The sequence below is a fragment of the Phalaenopsis equestris genome, unplaced genomic scaffold (assembly GCF_001263595.1).
Source record: "Phalaenopsis equestris unplaced genomic scaffold, ASM126359v1 Scaffold000719, whole genome shotgun sequence".
NCBI classification, from domain to species: Eukaryota; Viridiplantae; Streptophyta; class Magnoliopsida; order Asparagales; family Orchidaceae; genus Phalaenopsis; species Phalaenopsis equestris.
In genome coordinates this window covers 163,205-184,954 of record NW_018165159.1, presented here as the reverse complement: position 1 = coordinate 184,954, position 21,750 = coordinate 163,205, and the positions used below count along the sequence as shown (strand labels likewise).

Here is a 21,750-nt window from a genome sequence, read left to right as displayed (position 1 = left end):
ATGTATGTAAGTTTACCCTCCCATTGGACATCTTCTGAAAATACAAGATGTGTTTTTATCTCCCTCTGAATACCAATTCTATTCTAAATACTGATTCAAGTTAGCCATTCTGTGCAAGCAGTTTTCCCCTTTTTCATTTCGGGGCATTTCATACATAAGACACAATTCTTATATATTTGCTTATCTAGCACCTAAACGTTCATATTTACCTGAATACTACTCAAATACTTAACATACATAAAAAATACTACCATTGCTATCTTTTTAAAAGTGAAATACACATTTGCATGCAAAAATTTATGATAACAAGATTTTCTAAGTGTAAATATGAAACTTTTGAGTGTTAGATATGCAAATACATAAGAATTGTGTGGTATGTTTGTCGGTCGCCGGAATGGATATCCCGATGCCCGATTTTAAAAGAAGTTTATTTTAATTTATATATATAATTTGGAAAAAGTAGTATTTTAATTATTTTTGAAGTACGGACCGAACTGATCTCATATCTGTGATAGTTTAAATGATCGAGCACAACAATGTGCTTAATACATCTATCTAGAGGAACAAACATATTACTTACTAATGCGACTCGATTAAATAAACTAAATATTTTATGACATCCGTTTTAGTCTGATAACTTTTATATTGACCGACAAGTTCCCCTATTTAATACGGGAGATTAGATAAAGTTTATTTTAAACTGGGTTCTTAAGTTCCCTGTAGAGACAAATCTCTATAGTTAATTACATTTTAAATGACTGAAATCTCTTAAGAAGAATCTCGATTAAAATAAATTACATTTTAAATGACTGAAATCTCTTAAGAATAATCTCGATTAAAATCAGTGGTTCTATCTTCAAGATTGCAAAGTTTAGGTTTCCAAAGTTAAATATAAGGAAATAAAAAGGAAATGGCTTAAAAGAGGAACAATTATTTTCATGTCAATGAAGTGAAATGGAGGGGATGCCACATATCCAGTGAGAACCCCGGTGACTTCTTAACTATCGTACGATTGGACCTTAACTCTAAGGAGACATCCTACGCCTCGTTGTCGTGTCTCGATCGCCGCCCTCCGTCCGCTTGCTTCCACGCTCTGCTTTTGGAAAGGCTGCTCTAAGCTCCCTAACAGATTGATCATAAGTTCAGGTTTGCGGTGTGCATAAATGTACAGTTATTGGGTCAGTGGTCGCTACAGGGTACCTCCTAAACCGGGTGTCCTACTGGCCTCTAACCTAAAAAGTCCCTTGCATGTCTTTAGAAGCAGGATTTAATTATAAAAGGGAACATGTTATGGAACGCAGTAAACAATAAACAGTAATATTACAGACATGAATTATGTGTATACACAGGAAAGCGTGCAATAACAAAAGTGAACGCTGTAAATGTAAAACAAGGGTCGACGACTCCTGAAAAGACTCGAGAAAAAGCGGAAGAAGATCCACAGTAAATTGAAGAGAACCGTAAAAAATACGAAGAAGATCCGAAGAACGGAAATCACAAGTGCTTTACAAAGATTTCGAGGAAACCGTAGGAAAACACATAAAAATCCGATTTCGATGAAACCATAGGAAATCACATAAAAAAAAATCCGAAGAAAGAAAGCCGTAAGCATTCGGGTCGGGCTAGACTCAGAATTAGGTATTCTCTAGGGACTCCGAAGGCAACTATCGGTCACCCGTATATATAGAACCCGACATTTAACTAGAAATGTGTTCTACTACACCAACTTCGATGGGTCCTTAGCCCAATACTAGCGATTGACAAGTGGATATTCGAATTTTGCTTTTTAAAATTTATATTTTGACACGCATATATAGGTTTCTTGTATAGAAGAAAAGTAGTATCAATTTTTGGTAGTCAAAATATTTTGAGAGTAGCGTATCTGTTCTTATCGTATCTGCTCTTATTATTTTATTTTTATTGAAAATATGATTATCCACAAGTTAATCGCACCGCTGGGGCTAGGATAGGATCACCATCAACCTAAGAAGGCAAGGGTGCTCTGCTAGTCTAGTGTTGGTGAATAATATCGTCATCTTACGTTTCACCGGTTCTCGATGTTGTAGGATGAAACATTATTCTGCTCTACCACCAAATGTCTTTATCATCAAGGCCTAATACCCCAAAAAGAACGTCCAACTTACGACCTTGCTTGATGGTTTTACATATAACCATAGCTATACGAATGCACTTATGTTTCGAACATAAGCACGTAAAATCCAAACCAAGAAGTAAGGAAAAAAAGAACCAAAAAGCAAGAAATGCAAAAAGAAAGAAGGCTAACCCGTCTCCAAAGACAATTTAGAAAGAAAAGCCAAAGTGGTAGGAGGATTAGCCTAAAACATCAAACTGGTGGTACTTTTCGATTGAGCAATGAGATGGGCACATCCCCAAGCCTAGCTAGGAACAATCCTGAAATGCACAATTTAGAGTCCTCCAAGCTACCCAAACCGTTCTCAAATATATCAAGATTTTCTTTTCATTTTTTTTCTTCTTTTCTTCTTTTTTTATTGCAATCAATTCAGCCCGCATAATTGGGCCCTAATCGGGCCCTAATATATCTCCAAATATTTAGCAAATCATTCCTCAAAAAGAGGCATTTGAATTCTTTCAAATAACAAGAATCAAAGTATTCCATTTTACCAACATTAAAGCATTCAATTCCACCTCGAGCCAAAAGCTTTCAATGTCATATGAACCCAACATCATTCAAAGAATCCCATATAAGTGCTCACGACCAAGGTAGCAAGGGGCCCAGCCTTCAAACAGGTGCACAAGAGAACCAACAAACACAAACAAGGGGGCTCTCGGGTAGGAGCAGCAGGAGGAGCCACCAAACCCAAACCAACAGCCACAAGCTCATGGGTAGGAGCTGCAGAGCCCAAACCAAGCAGAAGAAACACAACAGGAAGGCTCACGACCAGGGGCAAGTAGGAAGGAATGCAGGCCCACACCCACACTCAGGAGATAGCAGGAAGGTCCATGGCTAGGGGAAGTAGCAAAGGGGAAAGCAAAGCCCAAACCAAGCAGAAGAAACACAATAGGAATGCTCACGGCCAGGGGCAACTAGGAAGTAAAACCAAGCCCAAAACAATCTCCGAAGTTTTAAAAGAAAATCAAATTTTCATCCAACATATATTTCAAATAGGGAAGCCTCAACAAGAAATGAAGCTAAACCCCAAAACCACTGCTCAAAACATCAAACAGATTCCAGTATGCATTCGAATAGGAGCAGCAACAGGCAGGGAGCAAAACCGAACCAAAACCGAACCACTAAAAGAGTTGCTCAAAGCAAGAAATAATCCCAACATGTATTCGAACAAGAGCAGTAGCTGAAAGAGCAAAACCGAGCCACCAAACAACTGCTCAAAGCACTAAAAAAGCATTCTAACATATATTCGAATAGAGGGAACAACTGGATGCAAAATCCAGCCACCAAACTAAACCTCCAAGAGCCCCAAAATCAAATAAAAGCCATCTGAATATGTTTCCAGTAGGAGGGCAACAGGGAAGCACGAAACAAAGCCCCCAAATTAAAATCTTCAAAAGCTTCAATATCAAATCAGTACAACAAAGGCAACCGCAACCCATAGGGCTAGAACAACCTAGAAATCCTCCATGTTAAACCCAGGCAACAAGGAAAAATGCAGCCCAGGAGGCTAAAACAATCCTCAAACTTCAACTTACCAACATATATGTGATAAGAACATAAGGAGGAAGCTTACACATGCATAAGAATTAAACCATGTCTTTCATTAGCCTACATTCTTAGCTAAGTACCATGGAATATTTAAAACGGGCCTAATAGCTTGTATTTGAATTGAAGTTAAAATCTAACAGCTAGCCATGATTCCAGCATTAAATGTCATCAGGAACATTAAATGTCATTTAAATGTCATCAGGAACAAAATAAATCCCCCCTATGCATGCATTCCCCTATTTCAACGCCTCCAGCATGTGTCGAGCAAGGAAGAGGAGCAGGATGAGAGCCACGAGAGAGTAAACATACCTTGCTCGGGCTTTTGTAATCAACAAAAGAAAGTCACGACACTCCTAAACCTCAAGCTCACAAGCAAAGCCACAACACTCCCGGACTCTAAGCTCACAAGCAAAGCAATAAACCTCAAGCTCACAAGCAAAGCCACAACACTCCTGGACTCTAAGCTCACAAGCAAAGCAACAACACTCTCGGACTCCAAGCTCACAAGCACCTAGTCGAGAAGAAATTTCCGCAGAATCTCCCATCCCTCCAGCTTCGTAGCCTCACAGAGAACTCTCCCCGCCGAGTTTTATCGACACCAGAAAAAAGGAAAGAGGAGCTCGCAGGACTTCTCTTGACGAAGTTTGACACCCAGCCAAAAGAAAAAGAAACGCAGCAGTCGAAGCCACAACAAAGAAAAATCGGGAAGGAGGAGAAGTTTCCCCATTCGTGACCCAGGAAACACACGCACCCAGTCAACCTACCCCGAATGAGCTTCCGTGCAGTGAGACGAAGCAGAAAGCTTCGAAAAGAGAAGATGTTGAGGGGGGAAGATTCAACTCCTCGTTACGCGAATGGAGTGGACCAACACGAAGGAAGGCACGATTAGGGCTAAATCCCAGAGACGAAACCAAGAGGGGCCGCGAGCGAGAGGAGCTTGGGCTCCGATTGGGACCGGAATCAAGCAAGGACCGCGACAAATTAAGGATTTTCCTCGTAATAAAAGACCCCATCGGTCTTTTATTGTAACGTACTCCCCACAAGGTATAAATCAAGCGAATTGCGCACCTCTCGCTCGTGCACAAAACCATATCTAAGTGGGAGTCCTTTCTAACTAAAGTTGACGTTTTAGATGCTCCGGCGCTGTCCGTTTCGTCATCCGGGATCGTCCGGACGACCTCGTCGCTGATCAGGTCGAAAACACATCAAATTCAAATTCTAATAATCGCTTGTGATCGATTGTAAAGCCTCTGACGGGTGCGGGAAACGTGAATCTCGATAATTGTGTGTGTCGCTGTGTGCACTGTGGTATTCATGCATCCTGCAAGCGTGCGGAGATCGCAATGGGTTTTCCTAGGGTTTCATATCCTAAGGGTACTCGACTCGAGTTTCGTCGCCCTGGTTTTAATCGACTCAACTAAGTGTTGAGGATTTTAGAACCAGTCACATGAAACTGTAAGGAGTCAAGCAGTGGCTCGAATTTCTAATTGGTGTGGGCCCTAGGCTAGTTCTCTAAGAGAGTCGGTAGGAAACCCTAAAGGCTAGATCCTAGGCTCTAAGAAGAGGAAGAGACCTCGCCAAAAATGAGGTCAACAATGTATATATGTAAATTTCCCTTTCATTTTTTTTTAGAAGCCAGAGTTTATGCTTTTCACTTTAGACGTTAGGAGATGTGTACCCGTCAGAGTTTATGCTTTTCACTTTAGACGTTAGGAGATGCGTTCGATGTACCCGTTGAAATCTTCTTTACTTGTTCTTCCTCCAAAGGTTCTAAAATGATTCTATTGTGTTCTTCCTGTTCGAAGAGTTACTAAGATTTGAAAAATCTCTCAATATTTCACTGCTTGTTGCACAATAAAATTGTAGAATAGCAACAGAAACAAATAAAAAGAGCACGTCTAGATAGAGCGCAAGTGGAAAAGAAAGAGAATAGATGGTTGTTGATGAAATATGAAAATTGCCAGCTTTTACGGCTCTGTTCTATGTCAACAACATTATTGTTTTTATGATGTAGTTTTATTAGTGCAAAATTCTCAGATTTTCCTTCCAGTTTTTTTCCCCCCATTTTTGAGCAGTTAATCCAGCATAAAATGTTATAAATTTCCTTTCTTTTTTTGAGCAGTTTATCCAGCTATTTTCCCTAAGTTATTGTGCTCTACGAATTTTTTTCTGTTAGTAATCCTGCCGATCATTTGAGTGTACATATAGTTCTTTAAAGGAAGATTTACATATATACCACTCAATTCCTATGTATTTACTTATCTAACTCCTATACTTGAATTAATACATAAATGTCACTTCACCTATGCATGAAAAGGTGTATACATTTTAAAAATTAAAATGGTGGTATTTTTTATTTTATATGAAAGATTTGGGTGGTTTAAATGTAAAAAGTGAAGTATAGGTGTTAATTATGTGAATACATAGAAAATTGGTTTTATGTAAATGTTGCTTGTTTAAATCACAAAAGGAGCACTTTAACAACTTTTGCCTATAAGGAAATACCCATTGTTTATTTGATATGAAAGATTTGGGTGTGTTAAATGTAAAAAAATAAAGTTTAGGTGTTAGATATGTAAATATAGAGGAAATTGGTCGGTGTGTATGTAAATACCCCTTGTTTAAATCACAAAAAGAGCACTTTAACAGCATTTACCTATTAGGAAATTGTAATGATGATTAATTTGGTTGGGCAATGAAATCATTGTTTTTTATGCGCTTGCTCTAAGCCTTTATTATGTTCTATTTGTAAAATAAAATCTCGTCATGATCAAACTATACGAGCTTTTTAATATTTTTTATTTAAGTTGCTTTGTTTATTTTGGTATATTAAGGCAAATCTCTTATTCTACAAATTTAACACCATTATTAAGCATTCAATCTCTGTATACTTAATAAACTACTTTCAGTTCACGAGTGAAATGGTTGACATTTTGAGAACTTTTAGTGTATTCTTTTATCAAAGAATGACCTCATTCTTAGGTTTCCCTTAGAAGGATCATGGGCAAGATCTGTATGAGTTGTTTTTTCCTAAGGCGGTGTGGCTGCACGTTAGATTTACGTTAAATAGAATTTATCAAATCTGGATACGTTAGATTTACGTTAAATAGAATTTATCAAATCTGATAAATCCAGATTTATCAGATCGAGTTTGTGACGTGAATAATTCATGAGTAATGGCATTAAATCTGAATTTACTTCCCAACAATGATGAAACACGAGAAGAGTTAGATGGAATGTGAACGGAGCATTGGATTTTTTTTTTTGGGTGTTTGGCTGGATTTAAGCTGAATCCATGATTAAATTCTATAAATAGTATGTTACCAAATACTGCCTAAAACTCTTTGCTGCGTATTTTTTATATGGAAGATTTATATACAAAACATTTACATATCTAACATCCAAACTTTAATTTTTACATACATGCCACCTTAATTTGGCATGAAAATGTGTATTTCACTTTTTAAAAGTTAAAATGGTGATATTTTTGTTTTGATATGAGAGATTTAGATGGTATAAATGTAAAAAATAAAATTTAGATATTAGATACGTAAATACGGAAGAATTGGGTGATATGTATGTAATGCCCCTTTATATATATATGACAACCTTTACATTTCTGTGAAAATTTTTCCCCTTCTCCTCAATATTTGTAAGTTTAACGTTGGATAAATAAAATTTTGCAATACAAAAGTTATGCTTTTGAACTTTTTTGTTTTAAAATTGAATCTACCTCAGTCTAGAAGTGCTCGAAGGCCAAGATCAGACGATTTGGATGCAATTAGTCGGCTTCCAATTTTAAATAATTCGTACTATAAAGACATCTTCTGTGAATTTGGTGCCATGCTTTCCATTGCGAATAAGGTGGACAGCATTCACAAAATACCTTGGATTGGTTTTCAGTCATGGCATGCCTCAGGAAGGAAGGTGAGCACTTCTGTTAATTTTTGAGCCTGTGTGTCTTTTTCTTTGCTGAAGTACTTAATCATTGAACATCATTTAATTTGTGTCTTGTTTGACATTCACAGTATATCTTTTAATGTTAGAATTTTTTTCTTGTTCAATTTTTTCTTTGGAAGATTCACATACATACTACTCAATTCCTATGTATTTTCATAAGAAACACTTAAACTTCAATTTTTACATACATGCCACTTATGTATGAAAAGGTGTATTTTATTTTTTATAAGCTAAAAAGGTGGTATTTTTTTAGGACAGATGAAAGATTTGGGTGCTATGAATGTTAAAAAGTAAAGCTTTGGTTTTAGATATGTAAATACATAGGAATTGGGTGGTATGTACGTAAATTCCCCTTTCTCTTTTTTCCCCATTCATTGTAAGACTGGATTTAAATTAGGTTGCATTCTATTCGAATTTTAGTTGCATTTTAATAACTGAAAATTTGGTATTTCACTTTACACGGAATTTGTTCTTGATTCAAGTTTTTATTTGGTTGCTCAGAGTAAGAAATTGTATTTTTAAAATTGGTGAAATTTATCAGATCCATCATTGTGTTGGATTTTGTAAGAAATCTGTAGTATATTTGAACTACAAATTTCTCTCAAATGTAACGAATTCATGCAAAATAAGTGAAAAATAAATCATCCCATTTTGCTATCTACCAGAACTCTAATGAGCTTTTGTACTATTCTGCCATGCAGAATTCAGATTTATTCACAAAACTCTTTTTAACTTTGCATGAACGGATTCATTCAATGGAATCTATTTTGTGATAATAGGATTTTCCATGCGTGGCGTATTAGCAATAATCCTTATAGGGAATTACCTTTGTAATGTTGAAACTTAGTAGAATAAAAAAGAAAAAAATACACGGACAGAAGGTTCTGTGGTCAACGAAGAGCTTAATAATGCTGATGAAATAATTAACTCTAAGGGCATTTACATGCATTGCACACAATTCTTATGTATTTTTATTTCTCACACCTATACTTTTATATTTACGCACATAGCATTCAAATCTTTGATATCACATAAGAAGTAGTACTATTACGTATTACCACTTTTTTAAAAGTTAAATACATGTTTTCATGCATAGGTTTAAAGCACCAAAGTATCATATATTTAAATATGAAAGTTTAGGTGTGAGATATATAAATACATAAGAATTGCATGTTATGTTTGTAAATTTCCCTTAACTGATTTGATAGAAAATGAGCTTTGTAAGAGGAATGCTTGGTGACAATAACAAATCATGGAGACTTCAAAATAGGTTTTATCAAATTCCATGGCAACAATTATACAATAAGTGGAATTACTCTATAATAAATAAGTGTTTGTTTTGCATAAATAGGTTTTGTGCGCTTTACGATGCTTTGCTTATAAGTGTTATAGAAGATGAATGAATGTGTTTTGTCAAAATTGCAACGATGTGATGTGAAGAACATTAGAGTGAAGCAAAAATATGTGATGCATTAATTTTAAGCAATAAATTCATTAATTATTGTAGGTTTTGGGAGGGGAAAAATAATTATTTCTCTTCAATTCTATAGGAAGCAATTACGCGATAAATAGAAGGAGATAGTTCCGACATTAGGAAAATCATAAAATTAACCATAACTTCCTATGATAAAAGAAGAAAAAAATGAATTATAACATATCAATAATTCTAACTTATAAAAATAGAAAATACTTAATTAGAAGATACTAAAATTAACATTTTCATAAAATTCCAATACCCCCTTAGGTTGGAGCATAAATATTTATCATGCCTAAGTTGCTTATAAGGAACTCAAAACCAGACTTGAATAATTTTTTGGTGAAGGTATCTGCTATTTTTTTAGCAATAAGGACAAATGACATGTAAATTACTCCACACTCAATCCCATTTGTTATGAAACACGTATCAATCTTCACATGCTTTGTGTGATCATGCTGCATTGGATTTTCTGCAATGCCTACAACTACTTTTTTGTCACATTATAACTTTTTTGGCATGCTTATTTTGGAGAGAAAGGAGAGGCTGTTTTTCTGCTGTGGGAGGCTTTTAGGGAAGAAAAACTCTTCTAAAATCTTCTTAAAATCTTATTCTCGTGCGCTTGGGGTGTGGAGTGTTTGTGGAGTGCTGTTTATTTTGCCGAAAGTCCTCTCTAAGCTATATCTTCGGGTGCTTGTGGTGTGGAACATTCGTGGTTGTTGTTTCTTGAAGTCTTTAGGAGAAATATTTCTCTTGGAAGTGATTTTCCTGAAATTATCTTTTAATTTTATTTTAAATCTGCTGAAAAGAGGTATTATTCTCATTCTCCCTTTTCTATTTTATCTAGGTTGGCATGTTGAGGCATCTCTATCCTTTTGCAAAGGTTAATGGACGGATGGTTAGTTTATTTTGAAGTTTAGGCCTTGATACATGTTGGACTAAGTGAAAGGAAAGCATGTGAAAGCAAGATTTAGGCTTGTTTTGAGATTTAAGCAGGAGTAGTTTTCAGAAATATTTAAATTGAGCATAATGTGGTTGACTTCTTGCCTCTTGCTCGAATATATGCTGGAAATTATTTTTATGATTTGAAAAACATGTTTGGGGCTCAATTTCTTGTTTTTCTTGCTGCCCCTTGCTCGAATTTATGCTGGAAATTATTTTTATGATTTGAAAAACATGTTTGGGGCTCAATTTCTTGTTTTTCTTGCTGCCCCTTGCTCGAATTTATGCTGGAAATTATTTTTTTTTATGATTTGGAAGATATGTTTGAGGCTTATTTTTGTTCTCCTTGTTGTCCTTTATTCAAGTACATGCTGGAAAATTTTCCCCTATTTTTCCCATGTGGATAGGCTCGGTCTTGGCTTCATAATAGCTGAAAATGGCATTTCATTTAGCTCACTTGTTGGGTTCGGCTTTAACTCTTTTTTAGATGAATTTTTGCTAGAGATATTTGCATTTGTTTTGCCTATTTGTTGGGCTCGGTTTAGCCTCTATGTGCTCGATTTTGCCCTTTCTGCTGGGTTCGGTTTGCCTTGTGTTGGGTTTGGCTTGCCCATGTGTCGAGCTTGGTTTGGGCCTCTTTTGGACCAAATTATAAATGAAATTTTTTCTCTGTTTAGGCCTATTTGATTGGCTTGATTTTGGCTCTTTGGAATTGGATCTTGGCCGGAAATATTTTCATCTGTTTTATTTATTTGGAGGGCTTGATTTTGGCTCTATTAGACTGGAATTATGGCTGAAAGTTATATTTTGTTTTGACCCATTTGGTGGGTTCGGTTTTGATGCTTTTGGGATGAATGAATGCTGCAAACTGTTCTCTATTTTCTTACTTTTAATGGGACTCGGTTTTTGATCTCTTTTCGGAATGAATCCACACTGAAATTTTTTTCTCTGTTCTCCCATTTGGTGGGACTCGATTTTGACTCGACTTATCCCGTGTTGGGTTCGATTTGTGCTCTGTGTTGGCTTGGTTAGGTGCTTTTTGTAACCCAATATGTGGTTTGTTTTGGGTCCCTGTATTATTTTTCGAGGCGTCGAGCCTTTCGGTTGTGAGCTTCCCTGTGGGTTGATGACTTCCCCTTGCTGCCTTGGCTCTGAACTTTCATGCCTTGGTTCTTTGATTCTCTGTTGCTTGCCCTTGTCCAAGAAAACCTGTTTATTTTATTTGTCCCTTTGTGTTGGGTTCGATTGAATTGGAAACTCAAAATATAATGCCTCCTCCTCTTAAGATTTTTATTGACAATCAAGTTTGTCATAAAAAAATTCACGGTTTTGAAATATATCTATATAAGGTGATGTTTGGTACAAGTAAATTAATTTATTATCATGTCTTGTGTGATGAAAGTGGGTTCGATCTCAATGATGTATGATAGCTTCTCCATTCACTCTCTTATGTGTGTCAAATACAATGCAATGGTAGTATTTATGGTGATTTCTTTTTCTTGCTTTGGCCTTGAACATTACTTGGTGTTGCTGCCTTTGGGGCCTTCTTTTTGGCCCTTACCTGTGGGTCTATGCTGCCTTTGGGGTCTTCCTCTTTGCCCTTACCTGTGGGTTTATGCTACCTCTGGGCTCTTCCTCTTTGCCCTTACTCGTGGGTCTATGCTACCTCTGGGTTGTTCTTCTTGGCTCTTATCCGTGGGTCTGTGCTGCCTGTGGGGTCTTCCTCTTAGCCCTTACCCGTGGGTCTATGCTGCCTTTTGGGGTCATCTTCTTGACCCTTACCCGTGGGTTTATGCTGTCTTTGGGACCTTTTTTGCCCTTACCCGTCAGCTTGTTGAAGATTGTTTGGTTTAATTTTCGTCTCGGTCATGAGCATTGCTGCATTTTCTAAATTAATGTTATATTTACACAATTCTGGAAAGATTTCAATGGAGAATGAAGTTAAATGATTTTGACATCGGTATGATTTTCTGGAAGGCTGGGGAGTTTTTTTTTTTTCCATTAATTAGTGTCCCTTCTTTTTTGAAATGTAAAGGGCTTGTACAATTTCATTAGGAGAAAATATAGGGTTGATACAAATTGAATTCATGAAGGGTTTGGAAATTCATAAGATTGTCATTTGGAAAGGATACCCTTCTTGGTGTGACCCATTTATGAAATGTGAGAAAAATGATATTTTTCTTGGATTGATTCAAGGATCTTGGGTCCTCTTTACTAGGTCTTTTGCCACAGTTTTGAGGGCTGGTTCATCATCCGTTTCTTCGATGTTTTAGATGAATCAGTGCCTCCTCTCTCTCATCCCTTTTTTTATTCTTTTTTTCCTTGCTTCTTGGTTCAGTTTTCTGTGCTTATGTCTGATACATAAGTGCTCGTGTATAACATTTTGTTAGGTCGGTTTTGTTTTGGGGCTTAGGGCGATGATGACAAAGGCACACCGGTGGTAGAACATAATGATATCTCATCCTACAACACTAGGACTCAATTCTAGAACCTGATGAACTGTATGATGAAAGTTTTATTCACCGACATAAGACTATAGGGGGACCCGTAACTTCTTAGGTTGTTGGTGGTCCTAGGTCCGATGATGTGATCGACTTGTAGACAACTATACATTTTAAAATTGATAAAATAAATTGATAAGAACAAATACAATATTTATAAATAAAAAAATATATATTTTTTCATTACAAAATTAAAAAAAAAAGAAAACTTTTCTTTCGCTTGAAATATATATGCATGTCAAAACTTAAATTTTAAAAATATGTTACATTTGAGTTGTCCGTTTGTTGATCACCGATCCTGGGCTAAGGAGTACCCTTTTAAGTTAGGTTCAGTAGGATATTCTTCTAGTGGAGTGACGGGCTTTATACATCCGGGGGATAGTACAAATATATATTTGAGCATAGCCCCGACCCGAGTGCTTGCGGTCCCCTCTTTCCGGACTTTCTGTTTTATTAAAATTTTTGGACAAAACACTCGTAGTCTTTTCTCCGGGATTTTTTCGAGGTTTCGATAGTTTTATTTGAATTATTTTTCGTCAATTTTCCCGAAGTTTTCTGTCGTGAATTATTCGTCGATTTTCTTGAGTTTTCCAGACAATGTTTCTTTTGCTTATACAGTGAATACTAGTTACCTTAAAGGAGCAGCAAACCTGTCAAATATACATGTTTAATTTCCATTGCAGCATTTTATTTCATAGCACGTTATATGGTCTTCCTAGCCTGTTGTACTTTTCTCCTTGCATGTTATACTGTTCTTTCTCTTTACTGTACATTCTATTGTTCTTTTCTTTTATATTGCATGTTTTGTTACTTTGATGCACACTATATCTTAGTATAGGAAAACCTAGTGGTTAGATAGGATTAATAACAAACTTGGAGGTGCTACAACGAGGAGTTTGGAGCGAACATCGTGGGCAGCACGACGAGGCGATTTGTCTAGCGCATTCACATCCCTAAACACTTTCTTTAGCTTAAATAACACCCATACGATTTCGATGTGATTTGTCTAGCGCAGCATAAACCCTCACATATTATCTTTTAGGTTTTTGCACAACCCTGCTGTGCAATTATAAGTCCTAACACTTTAGTATTTCGAGGTTACCGTACTGTACGGTGTAAATTTTCTTATCTTTTTAGGCATTTGTTACGATCAGATATCGTGCAAACATAAGTCCTAAATTCTAAATAAATTGCAGTATTAAATATTAAACAACATCATTTCAAAGACATAAAACCAAACGGTAGGATAGTTGGGAGGTCACCGGGGTTTTCCCTGGATCTGTGATATCCCCTACTCTTCACTCCTTTGGATTCTTTAAAATAATTATTCCTATTTTGAGCCACTCTCATTTGATTTTTCCATGTCCAATTGTGGAAACCTAAACTTTAAAACCTTGAATGCAAAACCACTGTCTTAATCGGGAGTTTTCTTAAGTAAACCCAGTCATTTAAAATATAATTAACTATAGGGGTTTGTCTCTATAGGAAACTTGGAACCCAGGTAAAATAAACCATATCTAATTCTTATATTAAGCAGGGGAACTTGTTAGCTTTATATAAAAATATTTCGCAGGCTAAATGGATGTCACAAATTCTTTAGTTTAGGTGATTAAGTTCTTAATACAAATAATATGTTTATTTTTCGGGATAAATGTATTGTTTGTGGTATATTTAAAATGTGAGATACAATTGGTCTCACCTATTTTTAAATTAAAATGTTACTTTTAAAAATAAAAAAAATGTTATATTCATATTTAAATTATTTTCAAAATCACAAAGTCATCCCTTTTCATAAAATGAAAATAAAACGGCCGACATCTATAAATCTTTAAAACCTTGAATGCAAAACCACTGTCTTAATCGGGAGTTTTCTTAAGTAAACCCAGTCATTTAAAATATAATTAACTATAGGGGTTTGTCTCTATAGGAAACTTGGAACTCAGGTAAAATAAACCATATCTAATTCTTATATTAAGCAGGGGAACTTGTTAGCTTTATATAAAAATATTTCGCAGGCTAAATGGATGTCACAAATTCTTTAGTTTAGGTGATTAAGTTCTTAATACAAATAATATGTTTATTTTTCGGGATAAATGTATTGTTTGTGGTATTGTATTCAATCATCTAAACTATTTAAAATGTGAGACTTGTTTGGTCTCACCTATTTTATTTAAAAATTAAAATGTTACTTTTAAAAATAAAAAAAAAGGTTATATTCATATTTAAATTATTTTCAAAATCACAAAATCATCCCTTTTCATAAAATGAAAATAAAACGGCCAACATCTATAAATAAAAAAAAAATAGAAGATACTAGAATTAAAATATTTCTAAAAATCCAACATTTATAGTAAAGAGTTTTCCTTGCTATACTAGTTGCACAATTTGTTGTAGAAGTTCATTTCTTTTATATTTTTTAAAATTGGCAATGAACGGTGGTGTTTTTTGGTTATATAGCACACAATGTGCATAGAAAGCTCGTGTTTTTGTTAACTAAATTTAACAAATCACAATTAATATCACATCTATGAAGCACAAGCACGGGCACGGGGATATGAACATGGACACGACACGATACGAAGACACAATATATATAAAAAAAATAGGACACGACATGCCATGGGTACGTTTTTATAGTTAATTAATTATTAATATGAAATATATATTTTTTCATTATTTTTTATTAAAAATATAACAATACAAATTATACAAGAATAAAATTTAACTTCATAAATTTAATTTATATTATAAAATCTCGCGCTTATGAAAATTAATTTTTAAAATTAGATATAAATATGTTTCAAAAGAATTCATCTAACTTGCATATTAAAAGTTTAAAAGTTTTATGATTACAAAAAGAAAATTACTAATGCTCGGCTTCAACAAATATTGGATGCACTTTTGATGATCAATTTTAACGAATGTTAGAGGGAGCTTTAACATGATGATGTTGAAGAGGCAGTTTTGACTATGAGGTTTAGTTAACGTTATACGCATATTTATAATTTCTAATTTTTGTGTCCCACTTTCTCGAAATCGTGTAAAGTTCACGTCTGATGCGGTGTTGTGGTGTGTCCAATATTTGTGTTGGAGAAGTGTCGGGGCTTGTCGGACTATTGTTGGTGTCTGACACGGGTACGTCACATTTTTAGATGTTTCGGTGTGCTACATAGTATCAAATCATATTATACTATTTAACAAAAATCATACATATCAAAATTATGAGAAGATCTATGAAATTTTAAGGCAAATATTGATAAAAGGGGCTTTTATGTAGCACAAAATTCTTATGTATTTACACATCTCACACCTAGAGTTTCATATTTACACACATAGCACTTAATTCTTTAACATCACATCAAAAATAGCACTTCTATCACTTTTTAGAAGTAAAATACATCTTTTCATGATTATGTTCAAAACACCAAACTGCTTTGTAGGTATGAAATCTCAGGCGTGAAATGTAAATACATAAGAATTTCTAAATTTCCTTGATAAAAAAATATTACCAACAACAAAGCAATAGGACAGCATAGGATTTTAACCTGCCACTAAATCAAATTATATGAAGTCAGTGTTTCGCCACTTTCTCTGCAATTTACAATTTAAGCCCCTTTTTTTTTTTTTGCAGATTGATGCACAGCTTTAGTTCTCCCCGCACAATGCCTAAAACACTACTTTCTTTGCATTTTAAACAACATTGATCTTGTTACACTTTTGTTCTTCCAATTACATTTTAGAGGTTGGCGTTTGAGCTAAAGAGGACTTCTAAGCATTTATGCTTTCAATTTTATGTCTAAGCTATTATTAGCATTAATATCAGCAAAAACATTGTTTGCATGCATGTTTTATATTGCATACTTATTGAATTAAACGTTTTGTAGCCATTCTATTTTAATTCATGCAACTTTTTTTTTATATAAATTAAATTCATTTTCTGTTAGACTTGAAAATTGACAAAAAAATTGTCCATTCAACAGGTTTCTTTATCTGCTAAGGCTGAAGAAGTACTGGAGAATGCAATACGAGATTCGAGCAAAAAGGGTGCTATTTATTATTGGGTCCTGTTAGATACGGAATGGAAGAATGTAAAAGGAAATAGAAATGGTGATTTTTGGTCGTTGTGTGATGTAATGAACGCGGGAAAATGCAGGTATTTTTCTTACGAACTCTTCTTTTAAATAATCCAGTTAATTTTATTTTGTTTGGATTTTCAATTGCGTTTTCAATATTAATGTGTATGCATTTTAGATCCAGACTATGTTCTTTTAAAATCATGCCTATCTGTAGCATATACGTTTGGAAGATTTATATACATACCACTCAATTCCTATGCATTTACATATCTAAGACTTAAATTCCAATTATTACATATATACCGCCTTATCTATGCATTAAAAGCTGTATTTCAATTTTTAAAATTTAGATTGGTGGTTTTTTTTTTTTTTGTGATGTGAAAGATTTAGGTGTTATAAGTTTTAAAAAAAAATTGTAGGTGTTAGATATGTAAATACATAAGAATTGGTTGGTATGTATGTATGTACCCCTATATATGTCCACAGGCAGAGACATGAGTAAGCTCCTTGTAACTTGGCATCTAAGATGTTCTTTTAGTCCAACGTCCACCTAATTGTGAAGCATCTCATTTGAGCATGGTCACTTAAAATATTATGGAATATTTGAATATTATGAAAATTTAAGGGGGACTTCAAAAAATGTGTTTTGACTAACCATATTGTAAGAATTCATATCTGGTGTGTTGAAGAAGTACCAAGAACAGGTTATTAAATGAAAATATTAATATGGATGCATGAAATATCTTGAAAGTATAAATTCGAGAAAAAAAAACTATATAATGGAGTAGCAGTTATTGAAAATGAAGTAATGAAAAATTTAATTGCATAGGGAGCAGCACTTATTAAAGATCTAGTGAAAATAGCTAGGTAGTTTGAGCATGGATGTACCTATGAATAAAATAAATTTTAAATGATTGAAAAGAGAATATTGATAGGCAAAAGTAACATGAATAGTTGTTATACAAAATGATTTGTATAAAGTACGTTTTAAGTCTCAAATAACACTTTAAGCTGGAATGAATTGAGAATGATGATTCATTAAGTTATTAGGTACATTATTGTTATGAACTATAGTGCCTAAAGAAAAAGAAAGCAATGTGCATACCGGTGATTATATTTGAATTGACAAGAAACTATTGTTCTTCATTTCATATTTAATTTTCATCATAAACATATTGGTTAGATTATGAACAAGAGTTGAATCATTAGCATTTAACGTAATGTCAAAGGCAAGCACTGGAAAAGAAGTGCATTATATCTTAACCTATTCTCTAGAATATTTAATATATTTATCACAAGAGTGCCATCAAATTCTATCAAGATACATCAATATATAAAACTTCGTACTTTATCACATTATTGAGGTGAACTGAGGAAAATTTCTCCAAGTTTGGGAATAATTATTCCTAATTAGTACCATGAGAGGATGTTTACATCTCCAACCTACGTATGTAAGCATTTATATTCATATCATATCTTTTGTATCTCAGCATATTTTAAAGTTTATATATGAAGAGAATTGCAATTGTTCATGAAAAGGTTTACATAGGCAATTACAATAGCAGACGAAACCATATATTATATTTAAAATAATATGAAAAATCAATTGCTTTAAGATGAGATCTATCATTGAAAGATCATTTACAATAACATCATCCCCTGCATATCAAGTTTGGGAGAAAGAAAACTATCAAAGTTTCACCAATACAACGTTATTTAAAATTATTCTTAAAGATTGTGGAAGAAAAAGGCTCGGTCGAAGACAACTTGAGTAGTTGTGCGAAGGACTAGTGCAAATTAAGTAATGATTGAGATAAGGCTAATCATGTTGTTGTTGATCCGGGTGATGATGATGAAGATTCTTTTTCCATTTTAGAACAGCAATTCTAGGTTGTTGGTATTTATTTGGTTATCATGTTAGCTTTTATGATCACTACATTTATGCTTATTTTTTAGGAAAATTTACATATATACCTCAGAATTTTTTTGCATTTACATTTCTAACACCAAAAGCTTGAAATTTACATTTAAAACACTTCGGTATTAAAAACCATGCATGCAACGGTGTATTTCACTTTTAAAAAGTTAGTGATGACTGAATACGGTGTATTTCACTTTTAAAAAGTTAGTGATGACTAAATTTTTTGATGTGATGTCAAAAATTTGAGTGTTATGTATGTAAATAGAATTGTGTTGGTATTAAATATGTAAATATATAAGAATTGTATGGTATTTATGTGATTGCCCCAACATAAATGTCCAATCCTCCTTTTAATTATTTATTGGGGCATTTACATACATACCACACAATTCTTATGTATTTACTTATCTAACACCTAAGCTTTCACATTTACATGCATACCACTTGAATCTTTAATATCACATCAAACATACATTTTTAAAAGTGAAATACACCTTTTCATGCATAGGATTATGACACAAATATGTTAGAAGTGTAAATAGTAAGTATCAAACTTCAGATGATACAGATGTAAATACATAAGAACTGTGTGGTCTATATGTAAATTTCAATTCCTTTTTTTCTCTCCCTCTGTCAGTTTGGAATTCACAAATATCCAAAATATTTTGCAGAAGCGCTTTTGAGAGTGCCTTCAGGTCCATGTATGGGATACCCCTCCAAATCTCTAGCTTGCCTCCAATGCCTTCTGATGGTGGCCATTGGTCTGCTCTTCACAGCTGGGTGATGCCAACGTCCTCATTTCTGGAATTCATCATGTTCTCAAGGTACCTTTTTTTTACTCCTAAACGCCTTCCATTTCTGTTTATTTTCCTTTTATTTTCTTTTTGGGGAATATACATGTATACCAACCAATTCCTATGTATTTCCATATCTGCAACCTAAATTTGGCTTTTTTACATTTATACCATTATTTAACTTTTAGAAAGTGAAATACACCTTTTTATGCACAGGTAAGGTGGTATGTATGTAAAAGTTTTAGACTCCTAAAAGCCACCTAATGCTATTTACATACATACCATCCAATTCCTATGCAATTCCTTATCTAACACCTACATTTTCAATTTATATATTTATGCCGCCCAAATCTTTCATATCACATAAAAAATACCATCATTTAACTTTTAAAGAGTAAAATATGCTTTTTCATGCATGGTAAGGTAATATGTGTGTAAAAACGGAAGTATATGTGTTAGAAATGTAAATGCATAAGACTTGAGTAGTATATATATATGTAAATCGTTCTTTTTTTATGGCAGATTGGTAGTCATGTATAACCTCAATATCATGTATCGTTTTCATTATCTAATTATGACTTTTTTTCCTTAAAAAATATAAAAATAAATGAATAAACTTCTGTTACATGACCAATTTTTTTTATTTCTTTTCAGAATCTTTGTCGATTCGCTTGATGGCTTGTTCCGAGAAGGGAACTACAGCTCCATTTCTTGTTTTCTCGGATCCTCTGAGCTTGAGGTAAATAGAATAATGTTTTTGGAAGATTTACATACCTACCACTCAATTCTTTTATATTTACATATGTAACACCTAAAATTCATTTTTTACAAACATACCAGCTAACCTTACATATACATGAAATGAAAGGGTGCATTTTACTTTCTAGATAAAAAGGGCAGTTTTTTTTTATGTGATATGAAAGATTTGGGTGGTATGAATGTAAAATATCAAATTTTGGTGTTATATATGTAAACACATGAGAATTGGGTGGTATGTTTGTAGTCTCCCCATAATTATTTTAGCACAATATTTGACCAAACATTGATAATGATGAATTCCAATGCTCTTAAATCTGCGTTGGGAAGAGTGTAAGATTGATTACTTATATTTTGCACCCCTCTTAAAGCAGATCCAAATACCGGGATTCACCAAAATTTTAACTACATTGTCCCAACCCAATTTTTTTCCTAGGCATAATAAATTAATTAGGGGCATTTACAAACCTAACACTTAAAATTTACCTTTTTACATCAATACCATCCAAATCTTTCATATCACATCCAAAATACCTACCATTTCAACCTTAAAAAAGCGAAATAAACCCCTTCATGCATAGGTATGAAGGCATATGTGTAAAAATTAAACTTTAGATGCATAAGAATTGAGTGCTATGTATTTAAATCTTCCTATTTAGTATCCATGCAACGCACTCATCTCTTGCTTAAATTGTAATTTCTTTCATCATATCATTATAACTCGCAGGGAAGGCATTGCTATTGCCGCATGCTCGAAGTTCTCGTGAACGTCTGGGCTTATCATAGCGCACGAAGAATGTTTTACGTCAACCCAAACTCTGGGGACCTCGAAGAACATCATCCGATCATGAAACGGAGAATGTGGGCAAAATATTTTAGCCCTGAATTGATTAAAAAGATGGACGAGGATTTGGCGGAGGAAGCGGACGACGCAATGAACCCTAATGTGGGGTGGCTATGGCCTTTAACCGGAGAAGTGCATTGGCAGGGGGTGTTGGATAGAGAGAGGGAGGATAGGTATAGGAAGAAGATGGACAAGAAAAGAAAGATTAAGGAGAAGTTGTTAGATAGACATAAATATGGATACAAACAAAGAGCTCTTGGAAATTCCTAAAGATGAAACAAGAGAGGATAATTACATGCATAGCAATCAAAATATTGTTATTTATAAAACTAGCACCCCGGGGTCGATCTTTTGAGCTGCCGAATCGAAGCAGTTTACACTTGCCACCAGGATGACACAATAATGCCGTGGGAACTTGGTAAAAATGCAAAAGATGGGTTGGGGGTTTTACTGTGAATTTTGATGTTTGAGAGAGAATTTGAAGAAATGGTGCTAGTTTTGTAAATAGCGATGTTTTGCTACTATATATGTAACCATCAACAAAAAAAAAAAAAAAAAAAAAAATCTGAGGATTACTCAAAACTATTAGATTTGCTTTGAGATGAGTGCAATATAACTTTTTTATATATAGCACTAATCTTGAAGTAAATTTAATGATTCCAAAGCTCTTTCTGACTGAAATTGTATCAGAATAATCTGATATAAGATCTCTACCATGGTATGAATATTCTTTCCCACGCTTAGGTCTCAAAAAAGACTGAAGATATGTGATTTTTTTGGTT

General features: G+C 34.2%; 1 protein-coding gene across 1 annotated transcript in view; it reads left to right on the top strand.

Moving 5' to 3' along the window:
• Nucleotides 1–21,532, top strand: part of LOC110030446 — a 48,782-nt gene extending 27,250 nt beyond the window's left edge. Inside the window, exons 10-14 of the mRNA XM_020733160.1 lie at nucleotides 7,439–7,627; nucleotides 16,558–16,730; nucleotides 19,246–19,398; nucleotides 20,023–20,107; nucleotides 20,852–21,532. Coding sequence (XP_020588819.1) covers nucleotides 7,439–7,627; nucleotides 16,558–16,730; nucleotides 19,246–19,398; nucleotides 20,023–20,107; nucleotides 20,852–21,238 — 987 coding nt within the window. The 3' untranslated portion in view covers nucleotides 21,239–21,532. The remainder of the gene's footprint in view (nucleotides 1–7,438; nucleotides 7,628–16,557; nucleotides 16,731–19,245; nucleotides 19,399–20,022; nucleotides 20,108–20,851) is intronic.
• Nucleotides 21,533–21,750: the final 218 nt, after the last annotated feature.